General features: G+C 33.0%; 1 protein-coding gene across 2 annotated transcripts; it reads right to left on the reverse strand.

Moving 5' to 3' along the window:
* Positions 1–3,164, reverse strand: LOC103444617 (gibberellin 2-beta-dioxygenase 8-like). 2 transcript variants are annotated; one of them, XM_029099631.2, is made up of 3 exons: positions 1,573–3,164; positions 600–930; positions 1–396 (listed from the first exon to the last, which is right to left on the reverse strand). In XM_029099631.2, the coding sequence occupies exons 1-3, from the start codon at positions 2,184–2,186 to the stop codon at positions 178–180; spliced, it is 1,164 nt and encodes a 387-aa protein (XP_028955464.2). In that variant the 5' UTR covers positions 2,187–3,164; the 3' UTR covers positions 1–177. The 2 variants fall into 2 exon arrangements, with proteins under 2 accessions (XP_028955464.2, XP_017190364.3); XM_017334875.3 differs by having other exon boundaries at positions 600–762; positions 1,573–2,311.
* Between the last annotated feature and the right edge of the window lie 10,131 nt (positions 3,165–13,295).

A 13,295-nucleotide genomic window follows, 5' to 3' on the forward strand; every position in this document is an offset into this window, starting at 1 on the left:
TGAACAGAAAAGAACTGGTTTGGATTAGAGCAAAACTAAAAGTACAAAACAAATTAAACAAAATAAAATGTTAAAAAACAAACGTGGTGCCCTTATATCCCACATTGTTCCATCTGTATAGCTCACAAGCATACTGTCATAGCCCATTTAACATCATCAATTAACAGACCCTCTTCACTAAGCTTGGAACCTCTCAAGCCCGACCTTATACCCAACACTCTTTATATCTTGCTGCACTTCGTTCTGAAAATCCCTATAAGTAAAGGGCTTATAGTTTGAGCTCCGAATCACACTGCCTTCTCCCGGAAACACAAAATAGCAGATTGAAACTCTCTCTTTGCTTCTGTTCACCTTCACTCTGTGCTTCACACTCTTGTACTTGTCATCGCTTATCGCCTAAAACCAAAGCACAAATTCCGTCAACAAACACATCAATCAAATAAGAGTTGTGCTACAGTTAGTCGCCTACACGCATGTGTGATTTTCGACCAAAAGTGAAGCTAACGTCTCATTTACGGTCAGAAATCTCTCACACGTGCATAACCAACCGAACTCAGCAAATACCTAGGGAGTTAATCATGTTTAATCATATATATGACCTGCATCATGTCTCCGAGGTTGACAATCAGTGTGTTGGGAATTGGGTTAACACTGAACCACTCATTGTCTTTGAGAACTTCGAGTCCACCGACTTCATCTTGATTTAGTATCGAGAGCACAGAGCTGTCAGTGTGCACGTCCATGCCCCATGCAGATGCAGAGCTGGAGTTGGAGCAATGTGGTGGGTAGCGATAGACACGTACAATGCCGGTAGAATTTGATAAATGGGATTTGGATTCTATTGGATCCAATCCAAGGTTTATTACCATAGCGTCAAATATAGTTGTCGCTAGCCTAGCTAGGTGCTTCCCATATTCTTCTAGCACAAGGCTTTTGAGGCACAAAGAAGTAATACCCTTTGTTTAACAAGTTTATGTATAAACAATAGAAAATTATTTGGCTTCTTACATGTAAAAAATTATCTATTGTTTCAAACCAGCAATTATATACGACTATTTCTTTTCATGTGTCAAACTGTAATTCACTGTTAAAAACAAATTTCTTAGATGATTTCTATAGTCTTCTAGCACAAGACTTATGAGATGAAATATATATTATTTGTTACAAAAATTAAACTAGCTAGCTCTTTACATATAATTATTTATTTTTCCTTCTGCATGAAGCACATTTACTTTTGTATATGTGTGACATTACAATCTAGAGTTACGGAGGAATAATAGATTCTAGAGAAATAACTGCTCAATCGTAACAGCAACACAATGTTCTAATGAAAATAAGAGCAATCAACCAAAAGAAAAAGATACAAAACCTTTTTTTAAGGGTAAAACCATGCTTCTCATATTTTCTTATTCTAGGCAGTTTTCTTATCTTTCTTCAAAACGTTATAATATTCTTATATGTAAGAATTCATTTGTACGTACATACACCTATCAATGCAAATACAATAAAAACAAAATTGAATTGGGTCAAAATTTCCAAACCATACTTTACAACCAATGAAAAGAAAGATACCTGAAAGAAGCAATTATGGGATTGTCAATTTGAAAACTGAGTTGAGCTAGAGGGACGTTGAGTCCTTCAACCCAGTTGATATTCTGGAGGGTACTACTACCCTTTGTTGATAAGGCCGCCCCAGATGGAGTAAGGGCAGGGGTACCCCAGAAGTAGGACAGAGGGTTGGTGATAAGGCTCTGTTTGGACTCAAACGGCAGGGAAAAAACCATTTTGGCATGCTCCCGAAGTTGGGTCAAAAGGGTTGGAGGAACTCCATGATTGACCAAACGAAAAATTCCCCAAAACTCGCATGCCTCGCCAAGTTTCAGGCTCTGGAGATCCACCACAGGAATCGGATCCTCCGAATCATGAACCGGGTTGACTTGGTCATCCAAATCAACGGCCTGGGTTGAATCTGGAAGTGAACGAAACGGTGGAGGGTAGGATTCAGAAGCCATTTTTTTCTCAGAACAACGGAGGTCATCCTCTTCTTGTTGGGCAGGAGGCTGCTTATTAATTATCATAGCAATTTGGAAAAAAAAAAAATTATCATAGCAAACTGGCACACTGAAAAATATTCCAACCAAAGAATGAATGGGACGGCAACCTTTTTTAGCGAGACAAAGGTCCATTTGCTTATTCTTCAAGTGGGACCAGAATGTTGTTTGTTTCAAAAAAATTTCAGTGTTTCGAGATCACAACTCAATACACTTAGTGTATTATGACACTTGTCGTATTAAATCGGGTCCTGCATGTCAAACAATTTCTCCTTTTTAAAGAGATTTTTTAGTCCGCTGGCATTATAACTCATTATACTAAATATGTTATAACACTTAGTGTATCGTGTTGTGTCTCTGCATATTAATTTTTTATTTATTTATTTTTTCTTCTGAATATTATGGTGCCGACACGGGACGTGTGGTCCATTCTCCAACCCTAGGCAAAATCTAGGGAAAAAGAGAGAATGATGGATTGGAAAGGTTGCTCCTAAATCGGTCATACGTCTGTTTGTGCACATGTGCTATTTTTGGAGTAGAATCCTCTTCTTTTTCTAACTTCTTCAATTCCCTTCTTTCACACTTTCTATTTTATTTTTCATTTTTTATAAAAAAAAAATAGAAGATGTTGATGTGATTTAATTATAACCGTTTAAATAAAAGAAAAATATTTAACAAGATGTTGATGGGATGCAGGAAGGTTTGAATAGTTAGATTACAATTGTCAAAATTTAGTCATACAAATCAAGCCATTAATTAAACTGGTGCATGGAAGAATGTTACAAAACTTAATGCTTATGTTGTTTGAAATTTATTGTTGATCAAGATGATTTTTAGCCTTATATATTTAATTTGACAACGTAAGTTCGTTAAAAAAATCACAAATGGTCAAATATATTATTTCGTTTATGTTCGATTCTAAGATCAACTTTAAACTAATATATTTTTTCATGTTCTTTTTTATCCTTATCTGTTTTTTTATTACTTTGTCCTCACTTTGTTTTTTTGATAGCCTATAAACTCAACAATTTTATCCTTATTTGAATGTTTAACCATAAGGCCCTATTTGCAGCTGATGAGTTGGCTATTTAAAATAAGAAGTTTTAACGAAAAGCCCACGGTATTATTCTTTAACGAAAAATCACATTTTTATTAAAAAGTCAAACCTGGTACTATTCACTTTACCCTTTATTTTGTCCTTATCATTAAAACTCAAAATTTTCAAACTATTTTCATTAGTTTTCCTTTTAAAATATCATTTTATTTATTCATTTTAGGATAATATTCACATCTCTTAGGAATTTCTCCCACGCATTTTCTCCGTATAAATTTTTATAATTAGAACGGTTCAATTTCTTAATCTTTATCTGAACATTATCCCAATAAAAGTTATTTGAATCACAAATTATTTATGCATCCAAACGTAGAACTAGTTATTTGCAAAATCATTCTTAATATTTCATTTACCTATTTATTTTCTCTTATATGTAAAACTAATGACAACACTTAACACTAATGTACTTATACAGCTAATACAACTCATGTACCAAAAACTAATGAAATTACACATAATTTGCATATCTACAAACCAATGAGTGCCTATAATACGATATTGTATTGAATTTTACAATCCAGACTTGTAGCTGCCAAACTACTTGTAGCATAACCAAGGGTTAGGCCAGGTCTCGTTAACAAATCGAAATGGGTAGTGGTGGTAGTGCTTAGATCAAGTTCACCCGTTTTAGGAGGGCAAGAACAAGGTAAGGGTAAGGGCACTGAAATTGTCATTACTCTTCACTCTAAACAGTAATTGTCTTTGTCAACTGATGGATTTATGAAAATTTAAAATAAACTATGTTTCACTAGCTACTGAAAGAGGAACAACATGTGCTGCTAAAAAATCAATTATAAATTGATACGTGTCTGAATAATTGAAGTTAAAAAACTATAATTGGACACTTGCTCATTTATGATTAGGCATGATTCATTAAAAATTAGATGCTTGAAAGGGTTAAGTTTTTTAAAGTAATCGTTCAAATAGTAGTTCAAATCGAATAGTACTCTCGACTGTTTTACTGAAACTATATTTATACGTCCTCAAATTTTTGCCATGTTTTATCGGACCCACGACCGATCGTTAAAAGTATTAAAAGTTGCCCTAAGACAATATCACGTGCTTTTATTTTTACACTCATAATTTTTCTTTAAAAAAAAAAAAAACTCTTAATGTGGCTTTCGCATTCTTTATACCCCTTACCAATAGTAAAAGAAAAACTTACAACTCATTATTTGCCAAAGAAAAACAGAGATTTTTTAGTGTGATAGATGTTAGACTTTATATATCTTATAAATAACTAAAAATACTAACCTGAAAAAATCTATAAATTATTCTCAATTGATAAAATACTCGAAGTCAACATGGCATGTAGGAAAGATGAACCATCTTTGATAGAACCATGCGGAATAGGATCAACCATGGACTTCTCCTTCGGTGGAAATCGTATTGGAATCATGTGGAATAATATGTTAGTTGACCAAAGACTTCTGCACACTCAACACTCCTTTATACTCGAACTAATGGGGCGTTCATATGAGTTTCTATGTGTTGTGAGCAGGGACCTTGGCTTTGTATTTATATGGACTTAACCCTAATGAATCTTCCCATAATAATGTCATTAGGATTCCTTACAGTCCAAGGATAATTGATACACCAAATCTCATTCCAAATAGGATAGAATTAGGAGCCTTTATTCCCCAAGGAAATCCGGAATATATTAACTTTACTTAGGGTACAAGCTATAGCTATTAACTAAATCCTAGTCTTATTTATATTCCAAGCAATCCTTGAATTAACTGTGTAGACCAATTAGTCATTGGATTATGATCCAATGTCCAATATTCTCCCACAAAGTCAAACGGTTAATTCAGAAAAGATCTTTAAAGGATTTATAAGCAAGATTACTTTATTGGCCACTGAATTTAGTCAACTAATATTACTTTCACATGTTCTGTCAAATGGAGTTTACTTATCTAGAACTATCAGAGACTATGAACTTAGTAGCATCCATGAGCTCTTAGAATCATTGAAATAAGCTCTTCATTCACATGAAACATACGTCACATATTTGGTAATTAAGTGAATCAAAACCTGAATTGAAAGCATCAATTCATTCACTTATTGGTCATCCTTATCAATCTTTATAAGATTGCCTTATGATTCCCATGAAGCTCATTAACTACAGAACCAGCTTACTTTTGTGTCTAACAAAAATACATGACACAACTTTTTTTGCAGTTTAAGACGTTCGCTGCTACTTTATGTGTTCTAAACTACAAAACCTAAGTACAAAACTCAATCCTCCTAGTACTTAGAACGCAACTAAAAATACACCTTTGCTACTTTATAGAATTCACAACATAAACTAAAGATTAAATCCATACCTTAATGCAATTGTTAATCATGTATGGCATGAGTGTTATAACATGAGAATACTGTCATACATGCATACAAATTCGAAAATCAACAGTGGGACAATCATAGGATTGAAAACTGGACAATCCTAATAAAATCTAGAAAATTTCAATCTAGCATGCATCTTTTTTCCACAAACTCGACATTAAAATTCTAGGGAGAAACATGCAAATATAAAACTAAGTTTCATACTCAAAACTTTACAAACATATATTAGCATAAGAACAACTCCCACGGATCTTTAGAACTTAGCATGTGTGACTTAGATTCAATGTGAAGCCCAATTATTTGTTTATCAATTCTCCCACTTGGGCAAACACTCATTGCATTTGTTACTCTAAAAAGCATATAGGTAAAAATATATATTTTTTATTTGTACTAGTATAGAATTTCTCAAAATATATTAGTAAAGTAGTATACTATACCAAAAACCAAGATTCCAACTTGAGGAACTACATAATTAATGTATAATTGATTTGTCCCAAAATCACATAGACGATACGAAAGAAATTAAACTTTATAAAACAGAATATGAAATTGTTCTAGAGCTAAAAGATAGCTCAAAATTTTCAACATATAAGAAAACAATGAAAACTCCAGTCTCGACTTTCAACTGAGTACATGTTACTAATAAAATCACCATAAATAGGGTACACCACCAATGAGCACGAAATTTTCCAGTCTATAAGTAGACATATATATGAACAACATATCCAAATTTCAAGTCATTTTGAGGTCATTCAATCATTCGTTTGTTAAACTTAATTGAAGCGATGAAAACTGCCAGACTAGACTTTCAACTGAGCACGGGTTACTAATAAAATCCCTATAAATAAATTACACAACCCAAAATCACGAAATTTTGCAGTCTAAAAATAGAAATATATGTGAAGAACTTATTCAAATTTCAAGTCATTTGGTAGTCAATAGCTCAGTCATCGTATTCCAGCAGAAATTTTTTTGTGCATCTATGTCAACTTGATAAAACCACCAAAAATTCAATTCTTCATGTATTTTCGTAATTTTGGTGTCCAAAGAAGCTTTAAGAAGTCTACTTCAACATATAGCTTTATCATGAATAAATCTTGAACCATAAACATATGCAAATAAATAACAAAGCAGCAGATTTCAATGCGTACCTTAGGCAATTGTGATTATCCTTCAGGTGTTCAACGACATATGCTCCATTTAATTTTGAGAAGAGAAGACAGCACATAACAAACATTAAATCACATAACCAATCTTGAAGAAATCCAAAACTTTTAACAAGACAAACATACCACCATCTCTGAATACATTGCAATATGCGACTTTTGAACTGAATTAAGGCAAATTTAATCAAACATGTATCTTGATCCAAAAATTAATTTAAACCAATGAAGATTACATTTGGTCGAGAAGCCTTAAGACCAAAACAAATTCTATGTCATGCTTTATCGATCCCAATATGGGATGTAGGGGGGCTCATAGAAAAACATTCAAAACTTTAAACACAGAACTATCATGACTTTAAATTCACAAATTCACAAATACCTCATAAACTTTACAACTGAAACAACTCGCACCTTTGTTTGGTTGAAGCTTAATCAGTTTTTGGTGTTAAAATATAAATCATGTGAGCAAAATATAGACATGAAAACTATCCACCTTTGTTTGACAATTAGTTATCACAGGTTTCACATAATCTATACTTTACACTAAGCCATTATTAATCGAACAATAAGACTAGTCACACCTTTGTTTGGGGATATAGTCATATTGTTATGACTACTAATGCAATTTGATCAACTAAACTTTGAATTTTTAGCAGCCTTTGAATCAATGGAACGGATTTGTTGTGTCCCATTCACCCAAAAACATTGATCTTATGATAACTTTTAGCATGTCTTAAAAGGTCGTACCCAGTGCATAAGGCTCCCACTTCACGCAGGGTCTGGGAGAGATGAATGTCGGCTAGCCTTACCCCCATTTATGGAGAGGCTGCTCCCAAGTCTCGAACCCGAGACCTACCGCTCATGGGCGAAGGCACTTGCCATCGCACCAAGTGCGACCTCTAACTTTTAGCATGTCTTAATAATAAAAATTTCAATCAAAGAGCATGCTTATGTAGCAAAGTTAGAGAAAACATACAATTTTCCGGTTTTAATTAGACCTAATATTTTAAAATATGTGAAACTAATTTCATCTTGGATCTCAACCATGCATTAGTTTCATACATGCATGATAAGAAAAATAGCTTGCTATAGAATTGAAAAACCTGAAAGCAATTCTAGCATGACTTTTGCAAAATATTAGGCAACCAAATATTGATATATATGAATGATTTTTCCAGTTTTAGTTATTTATATCAATTATTCGGTTTGATCATATATATTAAATTGAAAACGTTAACTAGTCCAAATAGAGATTGAGCATGCAGTAGCATATCAACATATTGTGAGAAGATACTAGTTTTATAAAACAAATTGCAAACAAAATCTGGGTAGCAGTGAGCTTGAAGACCAAATTAAATCCTAATATATGTCTTATTTAAGATATAACTCATGAGTTAAATACGATATATTCTTTGATTTTGTAAGGTACCTTTTTAACATGCATTTAGTCATATGTTTCAACTAGCATGCTAATACAACAATAATAGATATTCATGAAACAAATGTGATTTAGACATGTTGTAAGGATGTACTTACATTTAAACTTATGAATTCACATACTTTGCGACAATAGTTGTCTCATACACTGTTTCAAGACCATCACATATGTGATATACACAATCCTGTAGGCTTCATGATAAGAGATGTCCTCTAATGTTCTTAACTAGGTTGTTCCCTCTTTTAGCCAATTTCAGCAGCAATATATATCTATGGTATTCAATCAATAATATAGTCTGCATATTATTGTCTCAATAGTTAATTGATATCATAATACCAAAACATGGGCTATAACATAAGCAATATACATATTCAAGGTCATGAAGGGGTGGTTTGGGAGTAAGGTGATTAAAAAAAAAGCACCCATGAAAAAAAGCTGCGAGGGTTTTAGGCGTTTGGTAAACTGAAAAAAATGGCTTATTTTGGAAGCTGATGTGAGAATAAGCTGAAATCAAAGGAAAAAGTTGAAGCTGCTATTTGCAGCTTTGGAAAACTAGTTTTTTTTCAAAGCACACGGAGCTACAGTGCTCCTTTAATGAAAAGACCCACTATCAGACTGCTTTTTTTCTTTCCAAAAGCACTTTTACAAAAAAGTTTACCAAACACTCTGCTGATTTATTTCACAGCCGCTTATTCTCACAGCACAACTGCTTATTCTCACAGCAGTTTTTTTTCAAAGCACAGCAATACAAACCAGCCCGAAGTATCATTAGTTAAAGCTGAAAACTAAGCCATACATGGCTATGAACTTTTAAATTAAAATCCATTGAAATGGACATGGATTAAACATATGCATACCTCATCGAATGCATTCCAGACTTATCATGCCTGAAAAATAATGTATATCACTGGAAGACAAACATAAGATTTACATATGTGCATATGAAATGCAAGGCTGCAAGTACCACTGATAGCATATAACATAAACTTTATGAATTACAGGTCATCAAAATTACTTCAAATTACCACTTTCATGCTGTCAGATTTTTCGTATATTTATACACATATCAAGACTTACCATGTATGTGAACTAACTAAGAACCTGCAATACAATTTACATTAGTAGTACCGAGAATATCTAGAAAGTAATTTATCATAAACTTGAACAAGGAAACCAAGTCAAAACCATATGTTTAAGCAAATTGTGGGTTGCCACATATTCTTAATGATTATTAACATCCTTAAATTCTCCATGTTGCCAAAAATTATGCAATAACCTTGAATAATTATAAAACTAAAAAGGCTGTGTACTTTTCCTTTTTCTGGGAATACAAGCATGATAAAATAAATGTTAGTCCATCATATAATGTAGTATATATGCGACTATGCCATAAGCCATTCCCAAGAATTTTATCAACATTCAAACTAAGAACTGAAAGTCAAAACCGAACCTTATATATATATATATATATATGCCCATTTACATTCCCAAAGTTCTCTATGTCAACAAAAAATAAAAAAGAAAAATTAATAGGTTAAGAACCATGTTTATCCCTTTTTCAGAAATATGCATGTGGCAAAAAAGGGTTTGTCATGATGCTATATATATACATATGCCAACCTCAAGAAGCTCTCGTTCATGACAATTATATATACTTAATGCCTTTTTTAGAAATATTTAATTTTAACATCCCAAATTATATATGCACAACCACATAGGAGACTTGATTAAGGTAGTTCTGATAAAGCTAATAAACATGTATAAGCCCAATAGGACAATGACATCAAAATAAGATGCAATATCAATTAATAGGTTGTGATATTCCTTCAAGTCAAAGGACAAGTTTTAATATATAGCTATCTCAAATTTCAATATGAAATTTAGGTTAAAACACAATTCACATAGAAAACCAATTTCTCTTTGCCGTGAAACATGAGTATGGAAATTGAGCAAACTTAAAACATGTCATCGATTCAAGACATCAATCTTTAGGGTTTACCGAGTAGGTCTTTAGACTTTATATATTTTATAAACAATTAAAAACATTAACCAAAAAGAATCCATAAATTATGTTCAATTGATAGAGTACTTGAAATCAACATGGTATATAGGAAAGATGAACCATCTTTGACAGAATCGTGTGGAATAAGGTCAACCATGAACTTCTCCTTCGATGGAAATCATATTGGAATCATGCGGAATAATATGTTAGTTGACTAAAGTCTTCTGCATACTCAACACTCTTTTATACTCGAACTAATGGGGGCGTTCATATGAGTTTCTGTGTGTTGTGAGCAGGAACCTTAGCCTTGTATTTATATGAACTTAACCCTAATGAATCTTCCCATAATAATGTCTTTAGGATTTCTTTTTATTTTTTAAAGGGTAAAACCATGCTTCTCATCTTTTCTTATTCTAGGCAGTTTTCTTATCTTTCTTCAAAACATTATAATATCCTTACATGTAAAAAGTCATTCGTAAGTACATACACCTTTCAATGCAAATACAATAAAAACAACATTGAATTGGGTCAAAATTTCCAAACCATACTTTACAACCAATGAAAAGAAAGATACCTGAAAGAAGCAATATTATGGGATTATCAGTTTGAAATTGACTGAGTTGAGCTAGAGGGACGTTGAGTCCTTCAACCCAGTTGATATTCTGGAGGGTACTACTACCCTTTGTTGATAAGGCCGCCAGAGATGGAGTAAGGGCAGGGGTCCCAGAATTAGGACAGAGGGCTAGTGATAAGGCTCTGTTTGGACTCAAACGGCAGGGAAAAAACCATTTTTGGCATGCTCCCGAAGTTGGGTCAAAAGGGTTGGAGGAACTCCATGATTGACCAAACGAAAAATTCCCCAAAACTCGCACGCCTCCCCAAGTTTCAGGCTCTGGAGATCCACCACAGGAATCGGATCCTCGGAACCATGAACCGGGTTGACTTGGTCATCCAAATCAACGGCCTGGGTTGAATCTGGAGATGAAGGAAACGGTGGAGGGTAGGATTCAGAAGCCATTTTTTTCTCAGAACAATGGAGGTCACGTCTTCTTGTTGGGCAGGATGCTGCTTAATAATTATTATAGCAAACTGGCACACTGAAAAATCTTCCAGCCAAGAGAATGAATGGGACGGCAACCTTTTTTAGCGAGACAAAGGTCCATTTGTTTATTCTACAAGTGGGACCAGGATGTTGTTTGTTTCAAATATTTTCAGTATGTCGGGATTACAACTCAATACACTTATTGTATTATGTCATTTGTAGTATTTGATCGTGTCCCTGCATGCTAGACGATATTTTTTCAGTCTATCAGGATTATAACTCATTACACACTTAGTGTATGGTGTTGTGTCTCGGCACGCTAATTTTTATTTTTATTTTATATATATATATATATATATATATTTTTTTTTTTTTCTGAATATTATGGTGCCGACACGGGACCTCTGGCCCATTCTTCAACCCTAGGCAAAATCTATGAAAAAAGAGAGTGATAGATTGGAAAGGTGGCTCCTAAATTAGTCATAGGTATGTCTGTGCACATGTGCTATTTTTGGACTAAGATTTTCTTCAATCTTCTTCCATCCTCACCTCTCACACTTTCTATTTTACCTTTCTATTTTTATAAAAAATGAATACAAGATGTTCGACGTAGATTAACTGTAACCTTTCAAATAGAAAGGAAGGGAAGAGTGGATGGGGGAGGGGGGAAATAAGGGAGCGAATCCTTCTCCAATATTTTTACCACTCAATGTTTAACAAGATGTTGATCGGATGCATGAAGGTTTGAATACTTCAATTATGATTGTCAAAATTTAGTGATACAAATCAAGCCATTAATTAAACTGGTGCATGGAAGAATGTTACAAAACTCAATGCTTATGTTGTTTGAAATTTATTGTTGATCAAGATGATTTTTAGCATTATATATTTAATTTGACAACGTAAGTTCGTTAAAAAAAAATATCACAAATGGTCAAATATATTATTTCGTTTATATTCAATTCTAAGATCAACTTTAACCTAATACATTGTTTAAGACTAACCTATATGCACATGCTCGTATGCTTTTTTATCTTTATCTGTTTTTTTATCATTTTGTCCTCATATTTTTTTTCTTTTTTATTGATTGCCTATAAACACAACAATTATATCATTATTTGAATGTTTAACCAAAAGGCCCTATTTGTACCTGATGAGTTGGCTTTTTAAAACATCATTTTATTTATTCATTTTAGGATAATATTCACATCTCTTAGAAATTTCTCCCACGCATTTTCCCCATATAAATTTTTATAATTAGAACAGTTCAATTTCTTAATCTTTATCTAAATATTATCCTAGTAAAAATTATTTGAATCGAAAATTATTTATGCTTCCAAACGTAGAAGAAGTTATTTGCAAAATCATCCTTAATATTTCATTTACCTATTTCTTTTCTCTTATATGTAAAACTAATGACAACACTTAACATTAATGTACTGATACAACTAATACAACTCATGTACCAAAAACTAATGAAATTACACATAATTTGCATATCTACAAACCAATGAGAGTGCCTATAATACAATATTGTATTGAATTTTAAAATCCAGACTTGTAACTGCCAAACTACTTGTAGCATAACCTAGGGTTAGGCTTGGTCTTGTTAACAAATCGAAATGGGTAGTGGTGGTAGTGCTTAGATCAAGTTCACCCGTTTTAGGAGGGCAAGAACAAGGTAGCGGTAAGGGTAGTGAAATTGACATTACTTCTCACTCTAAACAGTAATTGTCTTTGTAAACTAATGGATCTACGAGAATTTAAAATGAACTATGTTTCGCTAGCTACTGAAAGAGGAGCAACATGTTTGCTAAAAAATCAATTACAAATTGACACGTGTCTGAATAATTGAAGTTAAAAACTATAATTGAACACTTATCCATTTGTGATTAGGCATGATTCATTTAAAATTAGATGCTTGAAAGGGTTAAGTTTTTGAAAGTAATCATTCAAATAGTAGTTCAAATCGAATAGTACTCCATTTGGACTGTTTTACTGAAACTATATTTATATACGTCCTTCACAAATCTTTGCCACGTTTTATCGGACCAACGACCGATCGTTAAAGGTGTTGAAAGTTGACCTAAGACAGTATCACGTGCTTTTATTTTTACACTCCAAATTTTTCTTAAA

This window comes from Malus domestica, chromosome 03 (assembly GCF_042453785.1).
Source record: "Malus domestica chromosome 03, GDT2T_hap1".
Classification (NCBI taxonomy): Eukaryota; Viridiplantae; Streptophyta; class Magnoliopsida; order Rosales; family Rosaceae; genus Malus; species Malus domestica.